The following is a 22,200-nucleotide window of genomic DNA, read 5'->3' on the forward strand; positions in this document are numbered from 1 at the left end:
GTTTCTCAAGCTGGGGATTTAGCTCAGTGGTGCCATTGCTTGCCTTGCAAGTGCAAGGCCCTGAGTTCGATCCCAGATACCCCCCACAAAAAAAAAAATTAAAAGAAGTTTCTCATTCTTTTATGTTGATATTTCAGAACTCCTTTATATATACATATGCATGCATATAGGTAGTATGGTTTTAACATTTTTTACACGTTTTATTTGCATATGTTCTTTTAATGTGCATTTTCTGTTTATAGAGAGAGCTATCCAAAATCACGAATGCCTAGGGCGCAGAGCTACCCGGATAATCATCAGGAGTTTTCAGGTTAGACAATATAAATTCTAAATATTTAAATTAAGTTTAAATATTCAAATTTCTAAATATTTAAATTAACTTTAGTAATATTTTGGCTGGGAGGGAGAGGGAGAGATTTTTTGAAAACTCACAATACTTGTAAATGTGCTTTTTATCACTAAAACTTTGACATTTTGTAACATACCTTTCATATGTCTTAACAGACTATGATAACCCTATCTTTGAGAAATTTGGAAAAGGAGGAACATATCCAAGAAGGTATCATGTTTCATATCATCATCAAGAGTATAATGATGGTAAGTTTCTGGTAATTAGACTACAATAACAGTTTTTTTTTAATCTCAAAAAGATTTTCAAAAATCTAATATTTTTATAATACTGTTGAAAAATAAATTTGTTCCTGAATCTTTAGTTTTCTGACTAAACAACCATCTTTTGAGGAGATTGAGTCTTAGCTAAAAACTATAACAACTATTTTTTGAGACAGGATTTGCTGTGTCATTCAGGCTGGCCTCGAACTCACAGTGATTCTCCTGCTTCTGCCTCCCAAGTGCTGGAATTACAGGTGTGCACAACCATGCGCAGCTCTTGTTTTGTATTTTAAAATCATTATTAGGAATAAGAATGAAAAAGTTTTCATCTTTTAATTCAAAAGCGTAAGGCTCGTATTCCATAGTTTTCATGTGTGTGCACATCTGAACATTTTCCCATAACCGGATCGGAATTTGTTTTGTTTTGTTTTTGGTACCGGGGATCAAACCCTGGACCTTGAGCTTGCGAGGCAGGCTGCAGAACCACTGAGCTAAATCCCCGGCCCCAGGATCGGAATTTGTATTCAGATCCTAGTATTTTTCCCCAGAATCATTGCCATCATTGCCGTTTCAATTCCTTAGCTCAGTCACAGGGAAAATTTATGTTCCTTGCATTGCAAACTTTAAATACTTTAAAAGTTCAATAAATTAAGAAAATAAAATAATTCTGTTTTCGTTTTTGTAGGTCGTAAAACTTTTCCAAGAGCTAGAAGGACCCAGGGGACTAGCTTTCGCTCTCCTGTGAGTTTCAGCCCTACTGATCACTCCTTAAGCACGAGCAGTGGAAGCAGTGTCTTCACCCCAGAGTACGATGAGAGTCGGATAAGAAGAAGGGGAAGTGACATAGACAACCCTACTTTAACTGTAATGGATGTTAGCCCGCCCAGCCGATGTAAGTAATAGAAATTGTTACAGGGAAATGCATAAAGAACCTTTGCAGGGCCAGGGATGCAGCTCAGCGGCACCGTGCCTGCCTGGCAAGCACAAGGTCCCAAGTTTAATTCTTGATACCAAAACATAAACAAACAAAAGTATCTTAGCAGAGTTTTGTAATACTAATGGGAATAAATACCAAATGAGTCCTCAGGGTGAGACAAACTCCTAAAAAGGTAATAATTGAGGGCTGGGGTTGTAGCACAATGGTGGACTGCCTGTTTTGTATGTTCATGGCCTAGAATTCAATTACTCTCACTACAGGGGAAAAAAAAAAAGAAAAAGAAGTAGTAACAATGGTATTTCTAAAGATGGTCAGAATGTCAGGTGTAAGAATGGTATTGCATGGTGGTGCATGGCTGTAATCCCAGCTCTTGGGAGGCTGAGGCATGAGGATTGCCTTGAGATTGAGACCATAGTGAGTTCAAGGCCAGCATGAGCTACATAGTGAAACCCTGTCACAAACAAGCAAACAAACAAACCAAAAAAATTGTAGTCCTAATTATTTAGTTAAATCTACACTTTGAAAACTGTTTTATTTGAAAACTTAATAGCTAGTCATGTTTTCATCTATTCCATTCCACATATCCTTGTTGAATATCTAGCACTGAGATCTCAGACATGACCTCTAAGATACTAGTCTAACAGGGAGAAGGGTATATGGAGAAATAATAATAGTATAACATTTAATCTAGATCTTAATTGTGAGTAGAAATTCACTAAGGAGGTAACATGTATAAGAAGTGATATTCTGAAATGAGAAGTTTGTTTTTGCTGACATGGGGGTATTTTACTTTAATGAGAATAAAATAGCAGATTGCAAATTATTTGGACTTTGTCATGTGAAGACTGAATATAAGTTTTATGCTCAAGGGTATTATATAAAAATTTGCATGCTCTGAAGACTTTTTGTGTTGTCATATTTTAATTTTACACTATACTTACACTACATGGCTATTGTTTTAGACAAAGCAAAAGAGATTAAAAATAAGAGGAAAAATTTTATATCTTATATAAACCTTTAGTATCTATTTCTGTAGATCTTTGATTATGTAGATCCAAGATGCAGTCAAGTGTCAGATTCCTTTTGCCTGAAAAAATTGCATTTAAGCTTTCTTGTAATGCAAGTCTGCTGGTAATAAATTCTTTTAGCTTTTGTTTGTTTGGATGTTTGAGCAGGTCTTTACTTCTTCTTTGTTTCTGCAAGATATATTTTTTCTGGATATAGACTCCTGCGCATAGTTTGTTTTGGGGTGCTAAGATTGAACCTAGGACCTTCTCACTGAGCTGTATCCCTTGCCCTTTTAATTTTTTGAGGCAGGGTCTGACTAAGTCACTGAGCTCCCAGGCTGGTTTCAAACTTTAAATCCTGCTACCTCGGCTTCCCAGAGTCCTGGGAGAATAGACAGTGTACCATCATGCCCAGCTATATTTTTGTTAGTTTTTACTTGCCGTGGTTTAAAGCTGTCTTACCATTGTCTTCTGGCTTGTATAATTTCTGAGGAGAAATATGTAACTCTTATTTTTGCTCTCCTATGATAGTATCTTTTTCCCCGATTGGCCATTTTAAGATTTTCTCCTCGATATACATAATCATACTCTGTTTGATTTGTTATAATTTGTTTATGAAAATTTATCAGTTATATCTCTTCAAGTATTTCCAGTCCATGTTTTCTTTTGGGATTCTAATTATTTGCACAGTGGGTTATGTGATATTGATAGATAGATAGATAGATTTTTTTTTTTTTTTTTGGTTTTTTGAGACAGGGTCTCACTCTGTAGTTGAGACTGACCTGGAACTCACTGTGTAGCCCAGGCTGGTCTCCCAACTCACAGCGATCCTCTTGCCTCAGCCTCCCCAGTGCTGGGATGACAGGCGTGCACCCCCACGCCCGGCTGGATTATGTGATACTGTGTTACACCTTTTTTCATTCTCTCTTTACTCAGTAAGCTTGAGAAATTTCTGTTGTTAATTGATTTCCTCAGCCTTGCTGCACCTCTTTGTGACCCTAGAAGATTGACAAAAGAGCAAGACTTTGAAAAATGGTGACCATTTTGAATTTGGAGCCAATTTTTCCTTATATCTAACCCTGTTCAGTTAAGGATATTACTAGCAGCTTATTTATTTAGTCCTTAACCATTCATATGCCATTGAACTATTCCATTTTTAAAAAGTGTTCTTTTTCAGCACCTCGTGCTCCAACCAACTGGAGATTGGGCAAACTCCTTGGCCAAGGAGCCTTTGGCAGGGTCTACCTCTGTTATGATGTTGATACAGGAAGAGAATTGGCTGTTAAGCAAGTCCAGTTTGACCCCGATAGCCCTGAGACCAGCAAGGTAAAAATCACTACGCTGTCTATTTTGTCATATTTTAAGAACCATCTGTCCCCCACCACCACCACCACCACAAAGTAATAAAATATAGAGTAGCACAAATGATTTGCAAAACAACTTGATAATTAGGGACACTTATCTACTTGTACTGTGGATATTTATTTTTTAGTATTTTTAGATGTGTTCTTAGTCTGATTTAGTATTGCTTAAGCAGCCCATTGGGGACTGTTAAAATAAGTTATTGGATAAAGCTGGATGTGATGGCGCACGCATGCCTGCAATCACAGGACTCGGGGAATCATAAGTTCAAGCCCAGCCTAGGCAGTTTAGCAACATCCTGTCTTTAAATTAAAAATTTAAAAAGGGGCTGGGATTAATGTAGTTCAATGTGAAGGGCCTGGGTCTAATCCCCAGTTCTGGGAAAAAGAAAAAGTTATTGGTTAGAATCTTTAAAATAATTTGTTCCTTAGGAATTAAATAGTTTAGAATGAAATCACCTTGATATAGTTACTGAACTTACTATTTTTTTGCTTCTTCCAAACAGTGTTATAAAGACTTCACCCTGAATTTTGTCTTCCAGGAAGTGAATGCACTTGAGTGTGAAATTCAGTTGTTGAAAAACTTGCTGCATGAGCGAATTGTTCAGTATTATGGCTGTTTGAGGGATCCCCAGGAAAAAACGCTTTCTATATTTATGGAATATATGCCAGGGGTAAGTTCACACATCCTTTTAAAAAATAATCGTTGTATTTAAAAGTCTTAGTTAAAAAAGGGAACAAAAATATTTTTTATAAAATGTTAACCCTAGTTAAGCTTGGAAAAGTTTTAATTGGAGATCGGTAATAATCCTCTTTATTTTATTTGTCTTTGTATTTGTAAACTCATTAATGCTGAAAAAAAGGTTACAGACATCATAGATTTCTCTAAATGTCTTAAAAATTTCTGTTTTATTTATCCAAAGCAGGTTATATTATATTTAGTTGTTATGTTCCCAAATTCCGTTTTTATGTAAAACAGTGTATTTTTACATTATTTAACTCTAACAAAAAGACTTTATTTTCCATGAACTCTACAAGTTAGATGTAAACTTTAAGGTAAAGTTTGATTCTGATTCAGCCTTTTTTATTGGATACATCAGATGACTCTACTTTCCATGGCATTCCATCCGAAAACACAGTTTCTAGTTATTCCATGATAGTGATGCTAATACTTACTGATTTCTAGGTTACGGTGATTGGCATCCTGATTCTTACATTGTAGAATTTTTGTTTTCCTATAGACCAGAAAGTAATCTGAGCTATTGCAAAGGCATCTATGAATATTCAGTTCTTTTCCAGACTTCCACCTCATGTTAATGTTTTGATTTGTTTTGTTTTTTGGTGAGATATATAGAAAGTTTTTTTTTTTTCCCTTTTGGGTACTGGGGAATGAACCTTGCGTTTGTAATGCAAATGTGGTGCCACTGAGCTAAATCTCGGGCCCAATACCTAATATTTTTAACACCGATAGTCATTGCTAAAGTCATTAATTTCATCAGGAGTTGCAAAATGAAATTTATGGCCTTTTATCATTCCATCTGCACAGTAAATTTTAATGCTGATGATTTTCAAGATGGTGGTTTGTATATATTCTCATTTAAAAATACATACAAGCCAGGTACAGTGGCACACACCTGTAATCTCAGTTTGTGCTCAGGAGTTTGAATTTAGCCTGGGCAATATGGTAAAACTCCCATGTCCAAAAAAAAGCAAAAACAAGAAGCACACAGTCTCAAAATTTAATAGGTAATATATGTTACAAGAAGTTTTATTTATAGGTCTTTAAGGAGATAGTTGATTAGGATGTACAAGGTTGCACTTTGACCTTACAGATCAGTAAAACTACTGTCACTAGAGCAGCAGTAAACTTTTTCTTATCGTGACTAATTAATTGTTCATGTTGACATAGTTGTTACTCAGTGGTAATTTTACTATGACGTATATTTTCAAACAGTCTATTCTCAGTGTAAGTTGGTTTTAAAAAGTCCTCCTTAGAAAACAGATTGGGGGAATTTAATCCCTATTGAAGGCAATTGAAATATTGAAGCCATATGACATCTCAGAGATTTATTCTACAGCAGTAACCCAAAAGAAGGGGAATACTCTCTATATTTATTTTAGTATTATCTGTGATGGGAAACAAAAGGGAATATTAGTGCCTACATTGGAAGTAGATTATGATGGCATTCTCTCAGAATAGATGCTTAAAATTAATTATGAAGCTGTATAATGACAGGAAATACTGTAATGAGAGGAAAATAATGCCAAAATGCTTTTTAAAAATAATTATGATATAGGCATTGTATTTTATTTGACCAAGGACAAAAGAAACTTAGATGAAAATGTATTGTGTTGATTAAGGTAGATTTTTTTAAAATTCAGATTTCTGGTGGCAACCTACTTGGAATCCTCCTGTGTCTCGGGAGCTTTTCCTATTCCCCAATAAACCTTTCCTATTCTTAAAAAAAAAATTCAGGGCTGGGGATTTAGCTCAGTGGTTCCGCCGCCTGCCTTGCAAGCACAAGGACCAAAGTTGGATCCCTGGTACCAAAAACATAAAAAATAAAATAAAATAAAATTCAGATCTTTTTTGTGGAGTGTGGGGGATAGTGGGGATTGAACTCAGGACCTTGCGCTAAAATTCAGATTTCTATTACTGTTTGTGTAATAAATATTTAAATTACAATAGAAAATAATTATGAATAGGTGTGACTATAAACCCATATTTTTAAGGTAAGATTAAATATAAATGGTTAAAACTGATTTACATCACAGATAGAAGTGAATAATCTTTGCATATTCTTTTTTTTTTTTTTTTTTTTTTTTTTTTTGCGATATTGGGGATTGAACTCAGGATCATGCGCCTGCCAAGCAGTCACGGCACCACTGAGCTAAATACCCAGTACTCATATAATCTTTAGACTAAACCAGGACTATTCAGCAAGTGCTATTTGGTCATGTTTCTCATTTGCTAAACTTTGTTTTTTAAGAGCACCTGTTCCCTTAACAGCACACACTGTTGTTCCTTGAGTTTGAAAAACGTATTAGTAAATTAATAATAGTTAACTGATAATCTAAATGAAGTATACAACATATGGCAAGCCCATCAATGTTGTTGGAAATATATGTTCTTTTTTATGTGCTTAAACTCTGCTAAATCTCCAAGTTGTGAATGGTGCTATATAATTTCTCTTATTACATTTTGTGTGATAGGATCATTTGTTACCTAGAGTCAATCTGTCAGAATTTTCATCCTATTCTTTAGTTTTTCCAAATTCAGTATTACATTCCTTAGTTTATCTAGAACCAGTTTCAGATTTGGGACCATAATTTTTTACTGTTTTTGGTACCTAGACCAGCAGTTGGCTTTTCTCTCTGTCTCTCTGTCTGTCCCTCCTCCATGGATAGAGAGCTCAGTTTTAACAGAGTTATTCTGTGTAGTATTACAAGTGGAGACACAGTAAGATTATGAATAATCAGGCAATACTAAATTATTGGTGTGGATGATTGACATCTCTTACGTATGTTTGCAAGTTTGGGCATTCAGAATTGCACACTGCTGTCTCTGCAAGAATCTCTTATGATTCACTTACTGAAAATAGTAAATGGTTAAATCTAAAATCCAGGGATCTATATCATACAACAGAGTACAAAGGAAAGGCAGAAACAGTACGATGTATTTTCTTGATTAAAAAATAGATTTGACTCCCAGGAAGTATTTTATTTCCATTGAAATGGTAATAAACTTGCACATTGGAATTAGTGGGGAAGCTTTTTCAAAATTCAGATGCTGGCCCTGTGCCAGGCATGGCCGTGCACACCTGTAATCCCAGTGCTCATGAGGCTGAGGCATGAAGGAAGATCACTGAGAGTTTAGGCTTATTTCAAGGACAGCCTACACTGTGGAAACCAGACAAAACAAGTTCCTGTGTTTTGTCTCATACTGACTCAGCATTCTCAGAAAAAAAGGCACTTCTTTCTGGCCTAAAATACACTTAAGAAAATATGAAATTCTTCCTTAGTGTATTTTCTTGTGTTTTTAAGTAGAGTGTTGGCTCTGTAAAGCAAAAACGAAACTCTTGTATGTTCTGATTTTCTCAAAATACCCTTTCTTTCTCCTGAGTGAGAAATCAGTAGATGTCAGTACATCACAAATTTGCTTGAAATATAGAGTAAGAACAAAATAAATTCAGGTATAATATACTCAGAGGGATTTATAGGAAAAACAAAGACATGTTCAGGGCCAAGAAAAGCAAGATAAAAGAACTAGAGAATCTTGTAAAACAGACTTGCAAGGAATAGGAGGTAGTTAGAACCAACATAGTCACAGAAATAAGGGCATCAATCGAAACAAGTTTTACCCAGGCATGGTGGCGCGTGCCTGTAATCCAGGCACTTGGGAGGCTATGGAGGTAGGAGGATTGCTGTGAGTTTGAGGCCAGACTGGGCTACATCAGGAGACCGTGTCTCAAAAAAATCCACCCCAACCCCGCACACACAAAATGGAGTTTTAATGGCTTCTCGAAGCTGTGACATATACTTCTCCACAGTTCTAGTCAGAGAATATAGATGACTTTTATTTTAAATTGCATGGGTATGTTGTATCTTTACTGACAGTACTTTTCTGCCCTCTCTAAATACAGCCTTCCAGTAAACTAGGACTCTTTTAAAAATAAAGATTTAATACCAGTTTTCATTTCAACTATATTAGAATTTTTGCAGTTGTTTTTCTTTTCTCCTAGGGCTCGATTAAGGACCAATTAAAAGCATATGGAGCTCTTACTGAGAATGTGACTAGGAAGTACACACGTCAGATTCTGGAGGGTGTCCATTATTTGCACAGTAATATGATCGTCCATAGAGATATCAAAGGTAAGTAATGAGGTACTTTTTACTTTATACAGTTCTTTTTTTGTTTGTTTGTTTGTTTTTTGTTTTTTTGAGACAGGGTCTCACTATGTAGTTGAGACTGATCTGAAACTCACTATGTAGCCCAGGCTGGTCTCGAACTCACAGTAATCCTCCTGCCTCAGCCTCCCGAGTGCTGGGATTACAGGTGTGCGCCACCATGCCTGGCTTTTATTTTGATAATATTAAAATTTTAAAAATTAAATTGTTCATCTTTTTAGGTGTGATATGAGTCATTGTCTTTTAAAGATATATACTGAACTTTTAATGGATCATGATGTTTTAATTTTCTTCAAACACTGTGAGAAGGAAGGGAGAGTGGGTGGCAGTATGTGGTTGGCAGGATTGTCCAGGTAGATGTTGGGGCTGGCTACATCTATGATTCTTTCTACTTCTGTTTATGTCTGTAAAGTCCTTTTAGTAACTTTAACTTGTACACAGAAAACCTAGCTACCCACTTTGTCCCCAGCCCCTTCTGTGGACGAGCATTGATGATTTTTCCCTGTAGATATCTCTCCCTGTCTGTGACCCTCCCAAGGATGCTTCCTTCCCTGCTTATAGTCAGTAAAAATTGGCTTAAGAGGGGCAGCAGAAAAAAAAATTTGGGGGGCTTAAGCCAGGTATACATGTGTAGTCCCAGCTACTCAGGAGACTGGGATAAGAGGATCATTTGAGCCAAGGAGATTGAGGACAGCATGGACAACACAGTAAGACCATGTCTTAAAATAAAAACAAACTGGTTTGTCATCCTTCCATTGGTAAAATAGAGGTGGTAGCTCTGTCAACAGAATTGTTCTTTAAGTATTGAATGGTAGGAAATGTTAAAAAAAAAAGTGCTATTTTAGAGGATTACTGGTAATGTAGTACATTTAGGCTTAAGGTGTGCAGAAAATAGATACTGCACTGCCCCCTGGAGACAGATTTTGGAGAACCATTATTGGCTATATTGAGGGATTTGTGGAGACTTGAAGATCATGATAGAGTTGGAGAATTGATATTTCTCCAGTATGTAATACAGATTTTTCCTTATTCATTCTCCTTCACAGAGAACATGTAAAAAAATTTTTAAGGGTAAGAAGACTAAAAAATTGTGAAATATGTCTAAGGTTATACAAGACCTAAAAATAAGTACTGAAATAAAATATAAAAATTTATAGTTGGGCATAGTTGTGAACACCAGTAATCCCTCCCCACTGGGAAGGCTGAGGCAGGAGAACTGACACAAGTTAAAGGCTAACCTGTGAGTGGCTACGTAGTGAGTTTGAGACCAGACTGCACTACAAAGAGAGACCCTATGTAAAAAATAAATTAAAAATTAGATAATAAAAAATAAACAGCTTCTTTAAAAACAGGTAGTTTATAGGAATACCTAAAGACTTAAGGAGAAGTAATTTGTTAAAGGCAGAAACTAGAGATACAGTCCTAGAGATAATATGAGTCCAGCCAGGTATTGTGGCTCCTGCCTATAATCCTAGCACTCTGGAATCCTAACACACAGGAGGATTGCATGTTTGAGCCCAGACTGGGCAATTTAGGGAGACCCTGTCTGAAAATACAAAAAATAGGGGAAATAGCAGAGGCACTGGGTTCAATCCATCTCCAGTGCTGCCAACAAACAAACAAACAAACAAAAATTAGTTTAAAATATAACGGGGAAAGTAGAGAATAAAAAATAAATGAGCCCAAAATACAAATCTTGTTTTTAATATCATTCTGTACTAAAAGGAAGCTGCATTCCTTGGAAAAATGGCTCATTCTGGGACTTGAGCAGAAGAGACACAAAATGAACCTGGGAATTGTTCTGCCAAACAGTACAAAACAAAAACAAACAAGAACACAACGATGGGTTTGTGGCAAAGAGGAGAGTCTGTGGAAAAAGCTCCCAGGGACCAAGCTGGTACAAATTGAATAGCAAAATAAAGTAGTACTGGAGTATAATCTAAAATATAAAATATATACCCATACCTTCACAGTGATATAAGTGAATGATTTAATAATTAATTGTAGGAAAGGGGACATTTCTCCCCTGCAGAATAATTCCAAATAATTTATGTAGGTAGTCAGCCCAGAGCAATCATCTACTCCTTAATTGTAGGCTGTGCATGGTCAGTTTTTTCCAAAAGGTACAGTATGGAAAGGGGGAGGCAGGGAATTTACAGTGAGAACCTGACAAGCACTGCTCAAGCCAAGTGATCAGGGTCCACGTTGACATCATTAGTGATGTGGACAGTATGTGCTCGTAATGGCATGTGACGGCAGTGGTGCTTTACCTCTGGTCTTCCTCCCCTACAACTTATAACCCCAGCCTAAGCATGAAAAAACATGAGACAAATCTGAAGTGAGAGACAGTCTATAAAAATCTGGTCAGTGCTTCCCAGAAATGCCAGGGCCATCAAAAAAGAAGGAAAGTCTTAAGAAACTGTCACACTTAGGAGAAGCCTAAAGAGACACGATGACTGAACGTAGTGTGAAATCCTGGAACAGATACATGACATTAGGGAAAAATTGAAAAACTGTTACAAAATGTGGACTTCAGTAGTATATCACTGTTGCTTCATTAATTATGACAAATGTACTATATTAATGTAAGATTGTTAAAATAGAAACAGTTTAGGGCTATGAGAACTTCACTTGCAATAATTGTGTAAGTAAAGCTGCCTAAAAAAGTTCATAAAAGTAAATGAAATTTAAAAACTTATAAAAAGCTTAAAGCTCACTTAAAAGGTGTTTAAATTGTAGATAGAAATTGAGAAACTTAATATAAAGCGAAACAGTGTTAAGAAAAACTTTAAATACAAGATAACTAATACAGGGGCAAGTTTTTGATTATGTCAGCTCCTCAGGGGGTTCCTGAGGAAAACATGACTTCCCTGGGAAGTAGTCTCGCTTTATAAGGGGAGACAGGGCCCATAAGCCTGCCCGTGCTTCCTGCCTGCTTCACTGGGCTTCCCTCAGCCCTTACCCCTTCTCTCGTTCATCCCCACTCCACGCCCAGTCGCTCCCAGTGGAAGAGCTCCCACTTAAGGACAGCAGGAGTTCACTCAGTACATTCTTCATGAACATCTGCTGTGTGACTGGTGTGTACCAGAGCCTGCTTGGAAAGACGAAAGGCAGCCTGGTTTGGGAAAAAGTTCTCTGCCGATGTTCTTTTCTACTGTGTTACAGAAGGCCAGTAAAAAAGTGAAATGAAGCTCTTCTTAATTACAGGTGCAAATATCTTGCGAGACTCGACAGGCAATGTTAAATTAGGAGATTTTGGAGCCAGCAAACGGCTTCAGACCATCTGCCTCTCGGGAACGGGAATGAAGTCCGTCACAGGAACACCGTACTGGATGAGCCCTGAAGTCATCAGTGGAGAAGGCTATGGCAGAAAAGCAGATATCTGGTAAGTTTTGGTGCAAGATTTGCCTGGTGCATGCCACTGTACATATTGCTATCCAGGGTTGAAATTATTGGTTTAAATTCTCTTTTGAACTTTTGAAATACTGTATATGAACTGCAAGGACCAATACAATTTTAATTTTACCTTATTTTGGCTTATAATTAACTATTTAGAGTCTTTGAATCTATCTTCATTTCTTTAGGAAAGATTTTGTCTTCAGTAAATCTCAGCTTTAAGTAGCTACTTACTTCCCTGAAAAAGTTTTTTAAAAATTAATCTTTGTTGGCAGTGTTCTTAAAATTCATTTAATCTTTAATTAAATAATTTTGAATTAGAACATAAAATGGCTGTTTCCTACTTCCTACCCAGAAAAATTTTAAGAGACATTCATTTTAAGTACTTGAGGGCAAGCCAGCCAACTATCTATCTATCTATCTAGAGACAGGATCTCACTATGCAGTTCAGGCTGGGCTTGAACTTACTATGTAGCCCACGCTGGCCTCAAACTCACAGTGATCTTCCTGCCTTAGCCTTCTGAGTTTTGGGCTTATAAGCGTGTGCCACCACACCCAGCTATTTTTTATTTTTGAAGGCAATTTCTAATACCTGATTCTTTGTAAAATGAAAACAAAAATTATTTTTAAGGTCAGGTTGGAAAATTACATAGAATGAAAATAAAATGAATAATATTTTTATATAACACATAGGTTGTGATAGTAATTAAATTGTGGTGTATTTGTACTGATTTTTATATCTAAATTACAGTTTATGTCATTACCATGTCCACCTTATCCCTTCAGTACTGGGGATAGAACCTACGGCTTCCCACACACAAGGCAAGTGCTCTACTACAGAGCTACATTCCCAGCCCTAATTACAACCTCTTAAGGAAACCTGAAACTTGAAATCAAGTCACATTTAAATATCTATGGGCTTCACTCTGGTTTCTCATTTTCTGGCTAAACAGTTTTCTTCCCTGATGTTATTGCTTTTGTAATGCATTTCTTTTTATTTGTTTTTAGGAGCGTAGCATGTACTGTAGTAGAAATGCTAACCGAAAAACCTCCGTGGGCCGAATTTGAAGCAATGGCTGCCATCTTTAAGATTGCCACTCAGCCAACGAACCCTAAGCTGCCACCTCATGTCTCAGACTATACTCGAGACTTCCTCAAACGGATTTTCGTAGAGGCCAAACTCAGACCTTCAGCTGATGAACTCTTAAGGCACATGTTTGTGCATTATCACTAGCGGCTGGTAACCTCTCCTGTGCCTCCGCCCAGCTCCCATCTGTTCGTTCACCTCTCTCTCACCGCACTTTTCTTTTTTATGAAATAGAGAGATGGGGGAGGAAAAAGACAAGAGGGAAAGTATTTCTCTTGATTCTTGGTTAGATTTGTTTAATAATAATAGTAACCTAAAGTTTTTATATTTAATCTTTTTTTCCCCTCACAAGAACTTGAAACTTCTTGTTTTTTAAATAATGTACTGATGTGGTTAAGAGAGATAAAGCACTTTAGTACATGGTCACTCTGTCTAGTACAAACAAATCATTTGGAATACCTAAAGATTGTGAAGTCTTTCCCAGTGTCACTGACAAATTGTGGTGATGGGGAGACATGGAAGAGAAGGAGAAAAAATAATGTACAATTTGTAGTTTTTAGTGATAGTATTAAAATAGATCCTCATTTGTGGAGTTGAGCCCTAAACTTGTTTAGGGTAGGTACTCAAAGAATATAGGTTCCTTCTTATCTGTATTCTTTAGATCTTAACCTCTGTTTACCAAGCTTTTTGCTAGTAGGAATCTGGGTAGAAGATACAAATCTCTAAGAGGTATGTTTATCTGTTAATCATATAGTAAGCAAATACATTATAATAGATCCATGTTACTGGACTCTATTAACCTTGAAGGATGGCTTTCTGCTTAAAAAAGGGTAAAATTTATTTTAAAGTAGATATGGGAACTCAATGAGTAAATCTAACTAAAAGACACAGTTAGTCTCATTAAGTGTATGAGCAGAAGAGACCACATTTGCCAGTATACAGAAATAATGAACAAAACAAGGGTTGATTAGTGTATTTTAAACTGTTCTTTACTTGAGGGGGGATGTCCCAAAATTAAGGAACTTGAGAAATAATAAAAATCATATATACTATCTTCCTATTTCTAGCTCCTGATTTTCCATAGGTAATAGTCTTTAGGAATTAAGCATTCAGCCTGGAATGTTAAAGCTAATGTCATGAGATGCAACTCTTGTTCTTGGGATCACAGAATACTAAAGCATTTCAAGAAATACAGACATCGTGTAAAACAGGTTGTCAGCAGTGGCATAGGGATAGTTTCACATCACTTGACATTTGGCAGTGCCTGGATACATTTCTGATTATTGTCACAATTGGGAAGGTACTGGCTGGCATCTAGTGGGTAGATGCCAAGGATACTGCCAAAAGCCTACAGTATCCAAGGTCAGCACCCCTCCCTACCCCAAATGGGAAAACTGCTGGAAGTTGAGAAACCTGATGTAAAAGCTAGTCCTAAGGATGAACTGAAAATGGCCATTTACAAAGCAGTAAGTATAGGAAAAGCAAATTTTAAAAAGAATGTATCACAAAATGAGGATTTTGTAAGAGCAGATACCACTGCTTTCAAGTCGGTGAAAGATCTCAACAGACAGTACATAGCAAACACTTCCTTACTAGCTCCATATTGCACCCAAATCAGGAATGCTTCCATTTTAGAAACAAAATGAATTTGAATACTGAGTCTTTTGAACTCAGTATTGATGTATATTCTTTCCTTAAAAGTCAATTCATAATTGTGGGGAGGGAAAAGGTATTAGAACAAAGCGTTCACTAACAGCGGGAAGGTTAAAACTGTCTGATATTTCTAGTATAAGGTATCAACTGAGGGCAAAGACAGCTGGGAAAGATCCCGCCACTTCTAATGGAATTATGCAACTAAAAAAGATGAGGATATCTGTCATTTGGCCCCTTGCAGTTTTTTCAGAATATTACAGTAAGTGCTAATTACTTTATTTTTAAAGGTCTAGAAAATAATCATCTTCTGGAAGGCCCTAAATGTGATACCTTTCATAGGATTCATAAGGGACTAAGGTTTTTTTGTTTTTGTTTTTGTGTTTGTTTTTTTCTGTGCAAGGTATGCTCACTTAGAGACACGTAATGTGCTTGGTTTATCCTGTAAGGTCCCATCTGGCATTTCCTGTAGAATATTTTGAAGTTTCACTAACTAGTTTGTGAAGTCAGAGCCCAAAATTAGTTGTCAGTGCTTCTCCCATTTTATGAGTATCAAAGGAAGCAGCTTACAGAGAAGAAAAAGAATTAGGTACCCCCCCACCCATAAATCATCTGCCTAATCTTGTGCTGGAAACATAATCCCCAAGTGTGGGGATCTATTATAATTTCTTTATCTTTTATGGGTGAGGACATCTTTCTCCTTGGACAAAATCACAGTCGCTGGACCAGTGGGCTTTTCTTCTGTTTCTTTGTCTTGTGCGATTATGATTTCCCTTTGGCTCAGTTTTGGTCTGTCAGGGTAACCAGCAGTGTAGAATACAGGGCACGTGCTCTTGAGAGAAGCTGGAGGAGACTTGTGGACCTCAGAGCAAAATTGTTTGCTTTCTTCAGTCTCCTCCTCCTTTTCTAAATGCTGTAGAAAATGAGTACCTGAAGATACTGCTATGTTATCACTGCTGTAGAAGACCTTTGCTTTATAAGAAAGTTAGCTATGGGAAAGTAGTGTTTTTATGTAAAGACTTAAAAATAGACTAATAGTTTACAGAGTTGTTATATAGAATATGATGTGAATTTATTTCAAACAAGTTGTGAAAGTACCAAAAACCACACTAAAAAGTTGATATATATATATATATATATATATGTATATATATATATATATATATATATCTTATATATATATATATATATATATAACTACTAGAACAAAAAAGCTTGAAGTATGGGGTGGAGATATGGAAGACCAAAAGAAAATTTTAAAAACAAGAAAGTTTTGAAAGGAAACACCTTTATCAGGAGAAATTAAATATTACACTCCCATTTTCCTCTTTCTAATAATGGTATGGATCAACAAATGAAGTTTGAACTTTTTAAGATGACTAAATATATTTTGTGTTTTAAGTGCACAACTGATCTTTCTATATTATAATTTTCTTTGATGTGGCTGGAAAATGGCCAGACTGCTGACTTTGTGCCTTTAAAATGCATTCTGCTTTGACAGTGGCAGATTTTTTTGGTGCTGGAAAAAATTCACTAGCAGTCTTTATGTGCTTTTCAGGAAGTATCTTTCTATTTATGCCTTGAGAGATTCAAAGTGGCATGACTTGGGCTTGGACCAAATATAAGATCTTTTACATTGTGAAGTATATTGAATAAAAAGATTGAAAAATATTGTAGTGAAAATTTTGATTGGTTGGTAATTCTTTAAAATATGTTTAAAGGTACACAGATTTTTAAAAATTCTAAAAATTCTCAGTGCTTTTCCTTGTACACAAACATTTTTTAACTTAAAAAATCACTAGGACTATTGCCTTAGAAAGTATTAAAGTCACCCTTTATGTGATGTGTGTAAGAGATTTAATATTGAGGCTTAAAGAAATGAAAACTCTAATTCCAGAATAAGTTGAATTGGCTTTCATTTGAGAGTCTTTTCCTGATTCCCAAACTACATAAAAAGGTTGAAAATACTGCTTTAGAATAGCTTTCTACTATTACAGCTCTGACACAAGTCAGGTCAGATCTGTAGTGTTTCTGAGATGGAGGTTATAAGACATGTGTAATCACTAAGAAAATAAAATCAAATATGAATAATTCAGCAGTATGACTAAGCCAAATGACTCCTTGGCCAAAAGCAGAGTTTTCTATGCCAACAATTTCATTTGGGGTCTAGGAACCAGCAGCTTGATATAAAATCACCTGGTATCAATTATGTCTCTGAATGTCTCCATTTCTTTAAAATAGCATGAGTCTTCCTCATTTGCTTTCTAGCAATTGTGACCTGCTATGTCAAGTATGAAATTAACATCCTTGAAGTCACAGTTTAGGAGGAATATGGGCGAACAGAGTTACTTTATAGGATCCTAAATCTGAAAGTTCAGCAATAATGTTTTTTTTTTGTTTTTTTTTTTTTTAATAAAGTAAAGGGAGAGCAAGCTCGGGTAGACATTGGCTGTTATAAACCAAAATGCCATTAATAACAGGAATTTTAGTAAAAATATCCCCAAATTTAGGGAGACTTTCAAGGTCAGACAGCTTCTCTCTCTCAGGACCCCTCTTATTACAAAACACAGCCTCTACTCAAAGAGTCCCAGCATGAATTTATTCCATAATACTGCTCCCAAACAATCTCTTAAAATTTTTTTCTTTTGGTCTAAATTGTGGAAAAACCCAAAAACATTTGGTAGAAATTAAACTCTGTCAACAGTGTTATTTATGCTAAGAATAGGACAGTTTCGTTAAGACCATATTTTTTTTAAGTTTGGTGGTTGCTTTAAATATTTATTTGAATTAAGGTTGGTTAAATGGTAACATAAAGCAATTTAATCGTTGGTTTTTCTTAGTGCCTTTTTCTCTGTATGCCTTATTTTTATTTTATATTACTAATTCAAATTACCCACCAAAATGAGGATTTTTTTTCCCCAAAAAATCAATAGGCTTTAAGAGTTTAGACTATGTGTTGGCCTTTAAATGTTTTTTAACGCCTACTTCCTTCTCCTGCCCCTTTCTACCTCTTTTTTTTTTTTTTTTTTTTTTTTTTTGGATTGGTTAGGAAAGAAACATTAGTATTTGTCTGAGATACTGCAGTCTCCACTAGTCTTATATAAGCATAGAATTACTCAAAGTAGGCATAGTAAATCGTTGTCTAGGTTGATTGTTTGACTTTCAACCACATTGGCATCATCCATGTTCTTTGTACATCATGGTTCAGTTATGATTTTCATAGCAGAGCTAGAGTAGTTATTTTTGCCTAAAGAGGTTGTTTAAACGGTTTACCAGTGCTAAGGCGATGAATGAGATGTAAGGCAATGAGAAAAAAATACAGGGACAATAAATTCCAATGCTTCGTATTTAACATTTTGACAGACTCTAGCTTACTTTTCTGTGAAGTGTGTGTGTCTGGCGGGGGTGGGGTGTTTGGAGTTGGGTGAGAGGAGAGGGAATGAAGCAAAGAAAGAGAGAGGGAGGAATGAAGGAAAGACACAGGAAGAAATGTGAATGTTCAGTTAGATCAGCCTCTGTTCTGAGAAGAGCAACACAGACATGCATGACCTACTGACCGTGAGCGAAAACAATTACTCTTCAGTAGGGGTGCCAGGACATATTTTCCCAAGTAGCTAGTGTAAATGATTTTTAACAGAGGTATTTATTGTAAATTGCCAAGCTCTCGGTTGCTAAAAGTAGACTAAAATTCAATTTATGTATGTGTGTAATGATGAGCTTATACATAATTCTTCAATAAAGAGGAACTCTTTGGAATAGAAGTTCTGCCAGACATTATCTAAACAAGCTTTCTTAGCTTACCAAGTATCCTAAAGGAAATTCTCTTATACCTCTTTTTGGTTGGCTAGGGAAATGTGTGCTGTGAAACCACTGTTCCTACTTCATTGCTTTGACTTCTTCCATGGCCTGAATAGGATGCCACAGTAGGTGTGGGGAAAGTCAGGGCTACCCATCTCCGTTCTCACTTTCGGGAGGTGTAGATTCTAATAAGCTCTCAGGGGAGCCTAGGGATTCTTTACCTGGTTGAATTGACAGTGGTCAGGGATGACCTTCATGGTGGTGAGGAGAAGTCATAGCTATAGTAAAGAATAAATTGTATCTGTTGCCTGTATACAATGTCATATAATTCTTCATGTTTTTCATAATTGTACATTTTAATCCACAGCCATATGGTATTTTTGTTAATAACAAAGGCTGTCAGTGAATACTGTTATCCTCTCTGCTTGATGACTTGTTTCACAATCTGTATTATCAGAATCACTTTAAACCAAAGCTTTTATATTTCCTGCACACATAGTCAAAATGATTAGTCCTGTTACATTTACATCTGCCCACTTGTAAGTTATAGCATAAAAATTGTAAAGCAAGTCCTAGTAGAATGTGATCCCAGTCTATCCTTTGAGGAAAGGGATAGGCGCTCAGTGTTTGCATTTTGATATGCAGAATTTACTTCACTTACAAAGGAACTATATAGATGCTACATACTTAATTAATTTGTACTTGTGCCAATCTTACTAATGTCACTTGATCATAGATGCATGTAGATGTGTTCATGTCAGATGCTCAGGTTGGTGGCATATTTTCTCCTTAGTGTCTTAACATGTATGAGCATGTGTTTGACTTGAGAGGCATTTCAGCAAAGCGTTGAAGAAAATGAGATCATGGACTGACATCTGCTTTGTGCCATAGACACTTTGGAACACAAGAAAGCATCTATCTTTTTAGCATATGTGCAGAATTTGTCCCCAAATAAGGATTTCTGAATCTCTTAATGCCAGTTGAGAAGAGTAAAATTTATGACTGTCCTGAAAAGCACTTTTGTTTTCACTTATTTATATTTTTTAGAACTCCTTTTTTAAAACCATATGTAATGAATTTAGCATTAGCATTACTTGGATGAGAGAAATAAGTAACAAAACTACATCTTAAACTCCAAAATGGAGTTGACATATTCTCATTTTTCCAAAGAATTTTTTCCACCTGGAAATAAGAGAGGACTAGGGGAAGCATCTGAGTTGAGCAGAAGAAAGAGGATCAGCCCTTTGTGATACACATTTTTCAATTAATAGTACAGTGTCTAGGTACAAGAATACTTCTTTAAACACAAACTATTGTTTCAGTACAATCTTAATTAGAAAGTAAAAGGTTTACATATTTTCTATCGCTGTTGGTTTTTTAAATTTGCTACCCTGCGTTCTGAAATAATATAAAAATGTTAATATGAAAAATACTTTTAATGTCTACCATCTCTTACATTTCACACAGTTCTTTTTATTTATTGTAAATAAAAGTAAACTTGGATAAATTTGAAAATAAACTTTTAATTATTGCAAACTGATTATCAATTTGTAAATTTACCCCTTGACTTAATGTACATTTTTAAATGTAGCCACTAAACTCTATATTAAACTGATTAGTTTCTCTTAGTAAACTTTTTAAATCTCATTTGAGTGCTGGGCAATTTATAATTCTCTACAAAGGTTTTTTTGTTTGTTTCTTAACAAGGTTGACTTTTTTTGCACATTTTTGATAATGTTTAATTTGTACACTGATTTATTACTCTGACCAATAATTGTTGAGTGTATGAGCATCACGAATGCGTGCATCAAACTACTGTCTATGTCTCTTGCTTTAACTTCTTTCAAATGTAGCCATCCGTTACTAAACTGCTATGACTGACATAAGTGGACCTTCTTGCTTTTACAAAGCATACTTATCTATGGTTCTATCTTTGCTGAAGAACTCAGGAGTTCAACATTACTTTCCAGTTTTACAATGTATTCTAAATCCATTGCTAAGTTGAAAGTATGCTTTGTATCTCTTATGTATCAGGGGATGTGTGTTTTGTGAAGATGTCCTTTTCTGTTTGTAGGCATATGTATATATCCCAGTAAATTCTTACTTTCATTTTATTTCTACATTTTTATGAACTTGTTTTATAAGGGTACTATTTAGTTAGGATAAATATATATAAAAGCTTTCTGAGAGATTATTATATGAATATATTTTCAGCTGGCTGATCAAAAATATTTTTTTAATTTTGTTTTTAATCATTTAAGATGTATTTGTATTTCTAGAATTGGACATAGGTTGTACTTAGAACTCAGTTAAAATACTCCTGAAAGGAAACTCATGGAATTATCTTTTGACAATTCTGATGAAAAAAAAAAATTAGGAAAAAAAGGCTTTACAAACTAGCAAAACACACTGTCCACTAACATGGACCTTTGAATTGTCAGAGCTGTGAAAAAAAGTGAGAAACTAAACTTTTAATTCAAGATTTTTTATATTTCCAGTTGCTATAGGCTTGTCCTATTGTTGTTTTTAAAATTTCCTTTATCTTCCCAAAAGATTTCAACTTTTTTTTTTAGTTTTTTCTTACTGAGCAAGGTCAGACTGGGCTAATAAACCAATACCTTGGCATATACGACTCTTGTAATTGACTATAAATTGGTTTAGAAATGTCAAAACCCCGTTGTTGTGTCTGTTACACTATACTGTGTGTTTTTAGGAACTGGCAGAAAAAGAATTGGAAGTTAGGTTTCCAATCTGACAGTGTTACTGTATTTAAAGAAAGCCTTGTTTTTGATTTGAGGTACCACGTAAAATTACTTGTGTTAGGAATAAAGTCCATTGTTGAAGTTGAATGTCACTTATTAAAAGGAAACCAGTGTGTTTAGCACCTATCAGAAGCCAGATACAGTGTGGTATGTGCCACATTTCATGCACATTTTGAGTTTGTGTTGTTCATTCAAAATTATACTTGTAAAAATGTATAAAATTCCTGAGTTTTATTTCTGTGTACTTTTTTTTTTGCTGTTAAATAGCTTTTTAAAAATTCTAATATAAAAAGAAACCATGTTTATATTTTGTTAGTGATCAATGACTTTGTTTATATGGAAATTTGTATATTGTTGGCACTCATCTTTTATTTAGATTTATCATGCATGAAGGCTTGCAACAATTAGCACAGTGAAAATTGCTTTTTCTTATATGTTCATTTTCTTTTTGAAAGATTGTGGTGCAAAGGCTTACTTTAAGTAACCTTCTGGATTATGGAACGAATATAAATGAATGGCACTTTGAGTGTTAATAAAGCTGATATTTATTTCCACTGTGATTGGTTTGTCTAGATATTTGTTCTTTGTTTTTTTTTGAGACAAGGTCTCATTATGTAGTTTAGGCTAGTCTTGAACTCACTATGTAGCCCAGGCTGGCTTTAAACTCACAGTGATCCTCCTG

At 35.4% G+C, this 22,200-nt stretch overlaps 1 protein-coding gene across 1 annotated transcript in view; it reads left to right on the forward strand.

Annotated features, from left to right (window-relative positions):
- Map3k2 (mitogen-activated protein kinase kinase kinase 2) overlaps positions 1 to 16,061 on the forward strand; it is a 32,837-nt gene extending 16,776 nt beyond the window's left edge. The window contains exons 9-16 of the mRNA XM_010637671.2: positions 243 to 310; positions 505 to 597; positions 1,298 to 1,504; positions 3,734 to 3,882; positions 4,460 to 4,591; positions 8,660 to 8,789; positions 12,033 to 12,210; positions 13,230 to 16,061. Of these exons, the coding sequence (XP_010635973.1) occupies positions 243 to 310; positions 505 to 597; positions 1,298 to 1,504; positions 3,734 to 3,882; positions 4,460 to 4,591; positions 8,660 to 8,789; positions 12,033 to 12,210; positions 13,230 to 13,455 (1,183 nt within the window). The 3' untranslated portion in view covers positions 13,456 to 16,061. The remainder of the gene's footprint in view (positions 1 to 242; positions 311 to 504; positions 598 to 1,297; positions 1,505 to 3,733; positions 3,883 to 4,459; positions 4,592 to 8,659; positions 8,790 to 12,032; positions 12,211 to 13,229) is intronic.
- The last annotated feature ends 6,139 nt before the right edge of the window (positions 16,062 to 22,200 follow it).

Source organism: Fukomys damarensis, unplaced genomic scaffold (genome assembly GCF_012274545.1).
Source record: "Fukomys damarensis isolate Sample0158 unplaced genomic scaffold, DMR_v1.0_HiC HiC_scaffold_29, whole genome shotgun sequence".
Taxonomy (NCBI): domain Eukaryota; kingdom Metazoa; phylum Chordata; class Mammalia; order Rodentia; family Bathyergidae; genus Fukomys; species Fukomys damarensis.